We start from the raw sequence: 11,011 nt of genomic DNA, 5'->3' as shown, positions 1-11,011 counted from the left end.
GTTTGGTGGGGTGTTAGCTATGAAGGAGTGACTGAGCCATATTTTTGTGAAAAGGTATCAAAACATCGGCACAAGTGTATCAAGATACCATTCTTGAGAAGGTAGTTAAGCCCCTTAACATCACCATGTTCAATAACCAAGTATGGTCCTTCCAGCAAGACTCGGCGCCGGGTCATAAAGCTCGGTCCACGCAGTCTTGGTTGGAATCCGAACATTCCGGACTTCATCAGAGCTGAAGACTGGCCGTCGTCTAGTCCCGATCTTAATCCGCTGGATTATGATTTGTGGTCAGTTTTAGAGAGTACAGCTTGCTCTAAACGCCATGATAATTTGGAGTCCCTAAAACAATCTATACGATTGGCAGTGAAGAATTTTCCCATGGAAAGAGTGCGTGCTTCTATTGATAACTGGCCTCATCGTTTAAAGGACTGTATTGCAGCCAATGGAGACCACTTCGAATAAGCTTTTTATATTTTTAATTGTTTTATATTTATGTATTAAACTGACACACTGTAAAAGTAATAAATGTTATTTGCAGTTAACAATTTTCTATTTTCTTAATTACAATATTTATGGCAAGACTAGGTATGCGGACTACATCTAAAGACCGTCGGCGTTAACTAGGCTGGAAGCAAAATTAAGCTAAATGTTTCCTACAACGTGCTTGAAAAATATGTTAGGCGAACTTACGGTTACTTCAGCGTATGATAATGATGAGTGGAAAAGAAGACCAAGAGAGACTTAAATCAATCATTTCTGATCAATGGAATATTTTTATCTTATATTATTCCAGTATACCAGACGAACACTGGGACATATCAGAGATCCGCTCGCACGAGCTAATAAAGGATTGCCACGACGAGGTGACGTCGAAGTACATGGAGTACATTCGCGACAGTCTGCATTCTGACGTGGTGGAGAACAACAGATCAGCTGCGGTAGACACTGTGTACAGCGCCATGCACGGAGTGGGATATCAATACGTCGTCAAAGCCTTCGAAACGGCAGGTCTGAAGGTAAGATGTTAGAACAATATTAATAAATCCAACTCAGTTTCGCTCTGAAGTGCCTACAGATACGGTACAGATGAGATGTCAAATTAAGTTCGGCATTTTAAGACAGTCGCTATTTAATGAACCCATATTAACATCAACTTGAATGTCATTTTAAGTCACAATATGTGTTAGATTTTGACAGCTGAGTTTTGTAACAGCCCCGACTCAGCTGAGCACAAGCTCTTAAATGATAGCTTAAGCTTGGTTTATTAAATAGTTCAATACATTGTCTAGTTGATATTTTACTTAAAAATTAAATTGATTTATGAATATGGCCCTTAGTTAATGTAAGAGTTCTCAGTCTGTCTTTAAATCAAAACTCAAAGGCGTAGTGAAATATCAAATGTCTAATAGCTAATGTAGACTGGGTCCGTCGAATCAAATCTAGTCATAATTTGGTTCCATTATAGTTACTAAGAAACTACATCTATAAGGAACCCGCCGAGTTCAAATCTATTGATTTCGACGAGCTTCGATTCTACACTAGTCGACGTCAGACTTAATACAACAAATATTCTTATCAATTTACCGCCATTTCCAATGAACGATCTCAAACGATTTTTTCGATCTATCTCAAAAATGGACCAATCAGAACAAAGTATTTTTTGATAAGCTTACAAATGACTTATTTTGATTGCTTTTTTCACGGAATGGGATTGAAGATTGCGATCAGGATCGTTTATTAGAAACGGTTGTTACACAAAAATGTCTGCACCTACGCTTCATTTCGAATATGGTATTTAATGTCAATAATACGAAGAGTATAAGATATGCACATTCTAGAAACCGATAAGTGTGAAAGAACAACAAGACCCGGACCCGGAGTTCCCGACGGTGACGTTCCCGAATCCCGAGGAGTTGCAGTGCCTGGAGCTGAGCATGGCATTAGCTCAGCAACATAACGTCAGACTCGCGCTCGTCAATGATCCCGACGCTGACAGGCTCGCCGTCGCCGAATATGACGAGCAGTTAGTATGCATTGTTGAAACTACAGTCATTTGTAGAAGAGTATTTGAGTTGGCAGCTGTGAGGTTTATTTCATAATTTGATTCCATGGTGAAGATAGTCAAAATAATTTAAGTTTTTGATAAAAAAAATGTTTCATAAAAGTATGATTTTTATAGTACTTGTTTAATTTTAACTGAATTTTTATCTTAATCCCTATTTTCAACTACTTCTCAAACTATTCAGGTTGAGAAGTCCACCAACTAACGCGCATTCTTTGAGAAAGAGTTTTATACTGATGTACTAATAAAATTTTACAATTCACATGAAGAGCATATGCTCGTACACATGACCACATGGTCATGAAGGTTGAAAACTTTTAAAACGTCCAGATTAAAAGCAATATCGCGAACATATTTTTTAAATAATTTTAATGTAACATTCGTGTTAACTTCAATCATGATCTTTATAAATTGTCAGATCTGCCTCATGGAAGATCTTTACTGGTAACGAGATGGGATCGTTGCTGGGCTGGTGGCTGCTGCGGCAGTACTACCGGCGGCGGCCGGACGCGTCGCCGGACCACGTGTACGTCATCTCCAGCATCGTCAGCTCCAAGATGTTGCGCGCCGTCGTCGAAGGGAAGGGACAGTTCGTCGAGACCTTAACTGGGTTTAAATGGATGGGTGTGTGAAAAAGATATTTTTTAACAAAATGATTGTTTTCTTATGTTTACGCGAATGTTAGACATTGAAATTAAACTAATTTTCTACTAATTTTCTGCCACTGTTGATCCTGGCTTACAGGAGTTATAGTGGTGGGTGTGAGGCAGGAAAGTCTCTCTAATTTTCTACTAAGGGGACAGTCCCCGTGACCATGAAGCTGCAAAGTCTTCGAAACGTCGGGAGAAAATAAAATATTAAAACCGCGATAGAATCCGAAAATAAGTTTAATTTCAAAATGATTGTGTTGCGCTTAGTGATTCTCAACCATCCTCAGAGTGATGAACAGATCTCAGATTTTTGGGAATCCATAAATATCGAGAATTTGGTGTTCGGCAAAAGTTTTAGTGGTCGCAATACAATCCCACTGTTCCAAAATCTAAAATCCTTCACTACCGATAGGGTATTCTGGTGAAATTATGCGTGTTTATCAACCGCGCAGATCTCTGAACTAAATTGACCCGACCGGTTCTACGCCTATAATCCACGCGGAAGGTCTGGATGTTGCATATTAGGACAATTAGTATAATCCGACTGATTAAAAAATATAATAAAACGAAATATTGACTTATAACAAGTTTTAAAAATTCTAAAACAAAACAGTATTTATAATTTAATGAATCCTTTTAGATATAAAAAATATATTTTTTTTATTGAACTAAATTTATTGTTGACTTCATTGTACTCGCATGGACCTGCGCTCGCAGCTAACTTCACAGCCGCCAAGAAATTTAAAAGCAAATAGTTTAAAGCATGTATAGATATACTTTGGTAAAATCTCTTGCATGGTCCATATTAACTCAGTAACGACCTTGCAGGTAACACGACCCTTCTGCTGTCACAACAGAGCAAGACGGCGGTGTTCGCTCGTTCGAGAGAGCCATCGGGTACATGTGCAACGCAAGGTGCCAGACAAGGACGGCGTGTCGGCCGCCGTACACGTGAGTACTACACCTTACAGGACTACGATCTTTGAGGGGGGGTTGTTACACCCCTACTTGCATAGCAGTGTCGATGCGTCCATAAAAAACGAATCTTACCGTCTTCCATTTTAGGTTTATTTACGTTTGTCTTAGTTTTTGTTGTGTGTTTAATTGGCCGCAATTTGTTAATTAAGGGAATATTCTTTTAGCTCAGGATACCTTTTGGAAAATTTCATCCTTCGCCACTGTTACATAGTCGTGAATATAAAATATAAATGCTGAGGTTCCCATTGCATTGACGTCAAAGCCGATATCAAAATCTCGAGTATATGTAATCGCTTTATTCGTACTGGTTAGTTTTTTAGATCGGACTTTTACACTTGTGATATTTCCTGACCCACCCTATAACAGTGTGATCATGTGCAGTGAAATAAACATTATACAGTGGCCAGAGTTATAGAGTTAAGTTTGAGAGTTACGTGTAGGCTGCGACTTATACCTACATAGACATAGGTGCATACGCACACACGTACAGGAAAATGCACAGATTAAACATCCAGCCCTATTCTTACTTTGGAGTTTATTACGTTGGCACACATCTGTGTTTTTAAAATCGCAACACGCGCCAATGCAATGCACTCGTCAAGCGCGTTTTACTAAAAAAATTACAAGGATACATTTAAAAGTGTGTGATGTGTAAAAATGAGTGTTATATCAGTGTGAAAACACAAGCGGTATATTTTTTTTGTAATTGACGAGAATCTTTTGAAACACACCTGTTGTGCTGTCTTCATGCCGTAACGCTCATTTTTACACGCTACGTGTATTCCGACGTTATTTCGCACAACATGCGACGCGTTATACTTTAATTTGAATATGATTGTATCATTTTTGCCTCTAACATTTTTATCACGAAACAGGTAGCTTCATTAGCATCTCACTTGTACGCAAAAGGTTCGTCCCTCAACCAACAATTGCAAGCGTTGTATGCCGAGTACGGATACCACGTGTCTTACAACGCGTACTACATCTGCCACGAGCCGGCAGTCATACAGAAGATATTCAGGCGGATAAGGAACTACCATGGACCGGGGGAGGTAAAACACCAAAATACAAACAAGTAAATTTAATGTAATTTAGAAGGTTATCAATTGTATTTAGGGTTGAATTTACCATCATGTGATTAAAATTACTCGTAGGTAATACGATATTTATCGACGAATTAAAATTGTCTTTATTATTGGACATCGACTTTTTCGAATTTCGCGAGCGATGTTTGGTGCTAAATTTAGATTCAAGATCTTCTATGCTGTAGAGAGTATGAACAATGTATTTTTTTTTACAGTATCCAAGGCAAGTGGGTTCACATGAGATAGTGTTTATAAACGATTTCACTGCTGGAGTGAAGATACCGGAAGAGACTAACGGCGGACCGCACTTGAGTAAGTAATACCGACACGATATTATTCAGATCTTAAATTAATGTTATCCTCTTTATGCTGTTATTCTAGAAGATAATTTTAATACAACTGAATGATATGTTGGTCATTCGTTCGAAGTTCCTTTCACTCCTCAGATCGTTCATAATACTAAAAAATACAACTTAAAATAACATTTTTACCAAAATTGTTTGAAAATGAACCTGAGATATGAATGTTTCGTAGGTGTGCTCGGCACCGGCCTGGACCAGGAGTACACGAGCGGCGAGATGATCCTCCTGCGCACGCGCGGCGGGCTCGCGCTCACCGCGCACACCAACGGCACCGAGCCCAAGCTCAAGTACTACAGCGAGCTCGTCTGCGACGCGCCCACCACCGAGTAACACACCCCGACACTACCACGTCAAACCCCGACACTACCACGTCAAACCCCGACACTACCACGTCAAACCCCGACACTACCACGTCAAACCCCGACACTACCACGTCAAACCCCGACACTACCACGTCAAACCCCGACACTACCACGTCAAACCCCGACACTACCACGTCAAACCCCAACTCTACCACGTCAAACCCCGACACTACCACGTCAAACCCCGACACTACCACGTTGAACCCCAACCTACTATTTGCTAACTAAGCTTATTCTACTGGTGTGATAATATCATCCTATCGTTGCAGGGACCAAATGCAAATGAAGGAAAAACTAAAGGAGATGGTGGAAGAATTTGTTGAAGAGCTCTTACAACCGAAAGAGAATGGTTTGTTGTAAGATAATTTATTTTTATAGCACTATAATGGTATATTATAATTGTTATTTTTCGTATACTTGATGTTACTTGTTTATATAATCACATCGTTTTGCAGCCCTACGATATGATAAAACTGTTGACGAGGGTCGGTAGGTAATATACAGGGTTGTTTTGATATAATAACGAATATTTTCACCAACAATCCTTTTAGTTTTCTGAATTTCTGATCATTTTGTAGTATAATGCGAACATGGCGCGTGCGTGAGTGTATTTCTGACTGAAAGTATGATGCCGCTGCAAAGAATTCTCTTAGAGTAGTACTCGTGGCTTTAGGGCGCGTAAAATTAAAATTAAATTTTATTAATATTTATTTTGTTCGAAACTTCACTTTTTTATTTTACATCTACGGCTGTTGTAACTTATTGTAAAGTATTATTTCTAAGTAGATAAGTATGTGGTTTCATTTAGTAACGCGATGTCAAAATGACCCTGTATAACAAATTAACAAATGGGTACAATTTATATGCAATCGGGTTTACATGATGATTTTTAAACCATACGATCATATTTTATTTTCATTTCACATTTTACATATTGTTCTAAACATTTTTTATTGAGATGTTGTTGTAACATTTGTGTATCATTTCTCTTAAAGTTTTTAATCTTAGATTATTTTGTCTCTTATGTAAAATAATAATATCTATTATTTTAGGTGAATTTCTAACGCAATTTTGATAACTTACTCCATAATTTACTTTTGTATAACAAAACTTGTGCTACTAGGATAAAATATCTTTAAAGCTTTACGATTTAATCATCGTCCCGCTGTTTCTAAAATAAGCTATTGAGTGGCTGTGCACGCCAATATAAAGGCAAATGATTTTGCATTTAAATAAATAATACAAGCAATTTTAAAATAAGTTTCAAAATCTACACGTATACTAATATATAAAGCTAAAGAATTTGTTTGTTTCAACGTGCTTATCTCAATAATATAAAAACATTTGATTTTTTTTTTCAGTGTTAAAAATCTATATTGCCTCTGAGTCCTATAGGCTACTTTATATCCGGGAAATATTTAATACGGAAAAACAAAAACTTTTTTACGCGGCCGGACCCGCAGACAAAAGCTAGTAAATATAATACAGAATATACAATTTTAGAAGATTTTTCGACCGTAAATTATAAGTTTAAATAATTTTCATCCACGCACCAAAGAGACACGAACCATTCCGTTCTGTGATAGGTTAGGTATGTGATAAACATTTGGTCCACAAGACCATTTCCTTTTACTATTTGTATGGGAAATAAAATATTAATAAATACTGTTGTTTTTCATTTTTTATTTTAAATACAAAATTATTTTTGAAAAAAATATCCTAATGCAATAAATTATATTTTATTTATCGAAACATTTTGAAGTTACCGAAATTACAAATTTAAACATAATTTAACACTTTTCGAAATTTAAATAATTGTTTACTAACTTCATTATTATATTCTAAGTTGCTTCCTCGCCAACTTCTCCCTCTACTCGCAAACGTTCTTTCTCCTTGAGGTTTAACTCTATGAGGTTATCTAACTCTGGACTCAGTAAAACGGCTAGCCCTGCAGTCGCCGGCACCTGTTCATAGATTTCTGAGTTAATTTCGTATTTTAAATATACTCCAGGTCCGGATTTGGAATCCCGGGAAGGGGAGAGTGAGTGGTTGGGTTTTTCAGCTCAGTATCAGCCGATAGGCCGGAATTTGTGCTCGATGTGGCGATAGGCTCGCCTCCTAACACAGGAATACACTCGACTTGTGTGTTTGTGTGAAATATACGAAGCGATGATACCTACCTACCATTGCTGCATAATGATACAAAAACGCTAAATTAACAAATGTTTTAACATACTTCCGCAAAAACTGGCTTAGCAGCGTCCCATCTCTCGATGTGATTCTCTATGATCTTCACACACGCCGTTGCCTTTGGAATTATCCTTCCCAAATTACTACATGAAAACACATTTGTAATTTATAAACCAACTCTATTACTTTTATAGTCTGTGGTTTTGAACCAGTCATTGTACAATCGAACAGAACTGATGGATTGAAGATTAAATAAGATGTTGAAGGAAACGAGTTTAGGACCTCTTTATTAGAGATAGATATTAAAGTCATCCATCTCTAATAAATAGTCATGGAACGAACTGCCGATACCAATGACAGCAGGTTCAAATCCTAAGAGCATACAAACGCCTTTTTCCAAAAAAAAAAAAATTATGGGTGTATTCTTTGTGAAGGAAAATATCGTGAGGAAAACTGCATACCTGAGAAATTCTCTGTAGGAATTTTGAGAGTGTGTGAAGTCTACCAATCCGTACTAGGCCAGCGTGGTGGACTAAGGCCTAATCCCTTAAAGTCATTTTTAATCGCCATTATTCAATACACCAGTCCTGGATTTGTAAATAGGCCGTATAGGCACAAGCCTCTTAGGGGCGGCAGATATCAGAGGACACTCACTCGATTTAATATTCATTAGTTTATTTAACTTTAGTGCCTTCCATAATACAAACAAATGGAAAATGATTAAGTATTTTAGAAATCTACATACATACATAAACCTACCTACATGGGGCGGGGGAAATAAAGTGGCCTACACTCATAAAAAATGTAAATCAACCACCGGAATATACCCAAATACTTAATCAAGATGTATTGAATGTTTTTTAAGAAATAACGTGATACAGCAGACAAGTGCTGGAGTGGAGATTGCGTTTAGGTAGTATATGGCACACCCAGCTGCACGATAGGCCGATGACTTGAAACAAGTGGCGGGTATCAGATGGATAGGGGCTGTTCAAAGCTGGTATGGTTGGCGCTTATTTGGGGAGGCTCTGGGAGGGAGGATCACAGTAGTCGACCACAGATCGATTGAATATTTGATTGTGATTGAGCTATGGCTTTTATTATATACCTCTTAGGTCCAAATGGGAGGCAAGCAGATGCAATGGATTTTGACGAAGAAACTAATTTCGATACTAAAGATGAACACCTTTTTTTTTTTTACATCACTGCAAAAGCATTTAAGTACAGGTACTTTCTATTTAAAGCTGTTCGATGTTACTTAAATAGAGCTAACTCAAAAAGCGGCACGCAGGTCATCTGCAGGAACTGGATTTCGAGTTCTGGTATGAAGCACTTGTCCCGGTCCATCATGAGAGGTGGAAGGTCCCCGCGACTCTTCTCCACGTCGCCTTGCTTGAAGAACTCCGTTAATACTGCAGCCTGAACAAAAACAATTACTTGCTGCTACTGCTAGCCAATTTGTATCCGCCAGGATAGCGATCACTGTACACAATATAGGTAAAACCCACCATAATGGCCGACGTAAGTGTGTTGCCTTCCAGGATCAGCCTGTTTATATCCAGTTTCGAATAGGCCGGCATAATTGTGTTAATTAACGGGGGTAATACTTCATCAATTGATGATCTATTTAGAGTTCACTCCACTGACCATCAGGTGCAGTGGAGAACTTTCGCGGAGAGCCGTATAAAAAAGTCAGTTACCCGCTCAAAGTAATTGACGATCTTATAGCCAATTTCAAAAAACAATGTTAAGCGCTACCTTCTGAATTGGAACAATCAGAAAGTACTTCCCGTGCCTAACGATCGACGTACTAAGTAAAGTACCATTTATGATTGAATTATTTTCGGGATCCACCTACAGATATTGATCAAGGTCGTATCGGGTATTTGAACCCGATCTTAAAGTCATTCAATCTGATTGTCGTCAACTATCTGATTTTCTAGCATAATACAGCACCACCTGTTAAAGTAATTTTTAAATGCTGTATCTCACTTATAAGTATGAGCAAGAACAAAATATACAGAAATACGACACGAAATCATACTGTCTGGGCATCCATAGAAGCTATAAGACTAACAGGCAGAGGCGACCTTAAGAGGAGGCGAACCGGGCAAACGTTCCAGTCCTCGGGCGTACAGGTCTTCGAGGACCCCATTTTATTATCTAACCAACGGAACGGTCAAAACCGAGGAACTTTGCTTTCCTCTGGGACCTCGCGTCATTAAGGGCCTCCACTGCTGACGTGAAATGCTGAGCTAACCGCAGTCTTCTTGACGCTGTTCCAGTCTTTGAGCTGATCGCTGAGGTCTGCGGCGTTCATGAGCAGCGCCTGAAGACACGCGCTATGCATCCGATTGCCTTTCTGGTAATCTTGAGATATTGATTTAAACTCGTTCAGGTTCCTAAATGAAACCAGTGTTCTTGAAAATATTTTTAGAAATTATGACAAATTTAAATGTTTGAGCACTGTTTTTCTTTATGACTTCCGTAGTCATACGAGTCAATAGTATACAAAAAATCTTCTATAACGAAAAATAGTAAAAATAATTCTTCTATAATTTTTCCAAACCGCAATATTATTATGAGATTTGCTTACTGACTTGTAGCCACCTTACCTAGCGTCTTTCTAGAAAATAACTATAGATGCACCAGATCCACTGTCTTATCCTTTAAAAAAATATCACTAACTTGAAATAATTAGCCAGATCGGAAGCCAGAATGTAATCCCTGAGGAGCATGATGGCCCGATCATATTCCCCTCCGCGGCAATGCCTCCAGAATGTCGCACCCCTCCGTGTTAAGAATGCACATAGCTTGCGCGAGGTGATGACGCTCCATTACACTGCCTTCACTGGAGTATAACGCGGCTAGGGTCGTTTCTGACGCGAAATGAAATGAAAATAGTCGGCTCATCACGAAGGTAATTCAATAGAATTTATGAAAAGCCACTTAGGTAAGCAGTAAATGAGGTAAGTGGAGATACAAACCTGTTGAATAAAACAAAAAAAGCAAATCAAAGTCAAGAGTTACTATATTATGTAATGTTACCAAAATTAAAGATTGAAAGATGAATCGAATGTATCTAAGATTACAGCTATGCGTGTTCACGATGTATATTGAACACATATTGTTCTATTACCTTGCTATCTGTTTTACTGGATAACGACATACGCCCGAAATTAATAACCAATCCTAATCCAATGTATGCCATCTAAGATTGATAATTCATTCGTTTTATGGATAAAGCATGCCAATAACCAATCCATAGATTGAGTAAGCTATCAATAACAATAATCGATCTTTGAGAGGACGGATTACAGAT

General features: G+C 38.2%; 1 protein-coding gene and 1 pseudogene across 1 annotated transcript; one reads left to right on the top strand and one right to left on the bottom strand.

Moving 5' to 3' along the window:
- Positions 1–713: 713 nt before the first annotated feature.
- LOC119193170 lies at positions 714–5,859 on the top strand (annotated as a pseudogene).
- Positions 5,860–7,279: 1,420 nt separating this feature from the next.
- On the bottom strand, positions 7,280–9,110 carry LOC119193171 (cGMP-dependent 3',5'-cyclic phosphodiesterase-like). Its single transcript, XM_037446820.1, has 3 exons — positions 8,963–9,110; positions 7,736–7,832; positions 7,280–7,463 (listed from the first exon to the last, which is right to left on the bottom strand). Exons 1-3 carry the CDS (start codon positions 9,037–9,039, stop codon positions 7,341–7,343), a joined length of 297 nt encoding a protein of 98 aa, XP_037302717.1. The 5' UTR covers positions 9,040–9,110; the 3' UTR covers positions 7,280–7,340.
- Positions 9,111–11,011: the final 1,901 nt, after the last annotated feature.

This window comes from Manduca sexta, unplaced genomic scaffold (genome assembly GCF_014839805.1).
Source record: "Manduca sexta isolate Smith_Timp_Sample1 unplaced genomic scaffold, JHU_Msex_v1.0 HiC_scaffold_3696, whole genome shotgun sequence".
In the NCBI taxonomy this organism is placed as follows: Eukaryota; Metazoa; Arthropoda; class Insecta; order Lepidoptera; family Sphingidae; genus Manduca; species Manduca sexta.
Note: the sequence above shows the minus strand (reverse complement) of the source record. Positions and strands in the feature narration are given on the sequence as shown.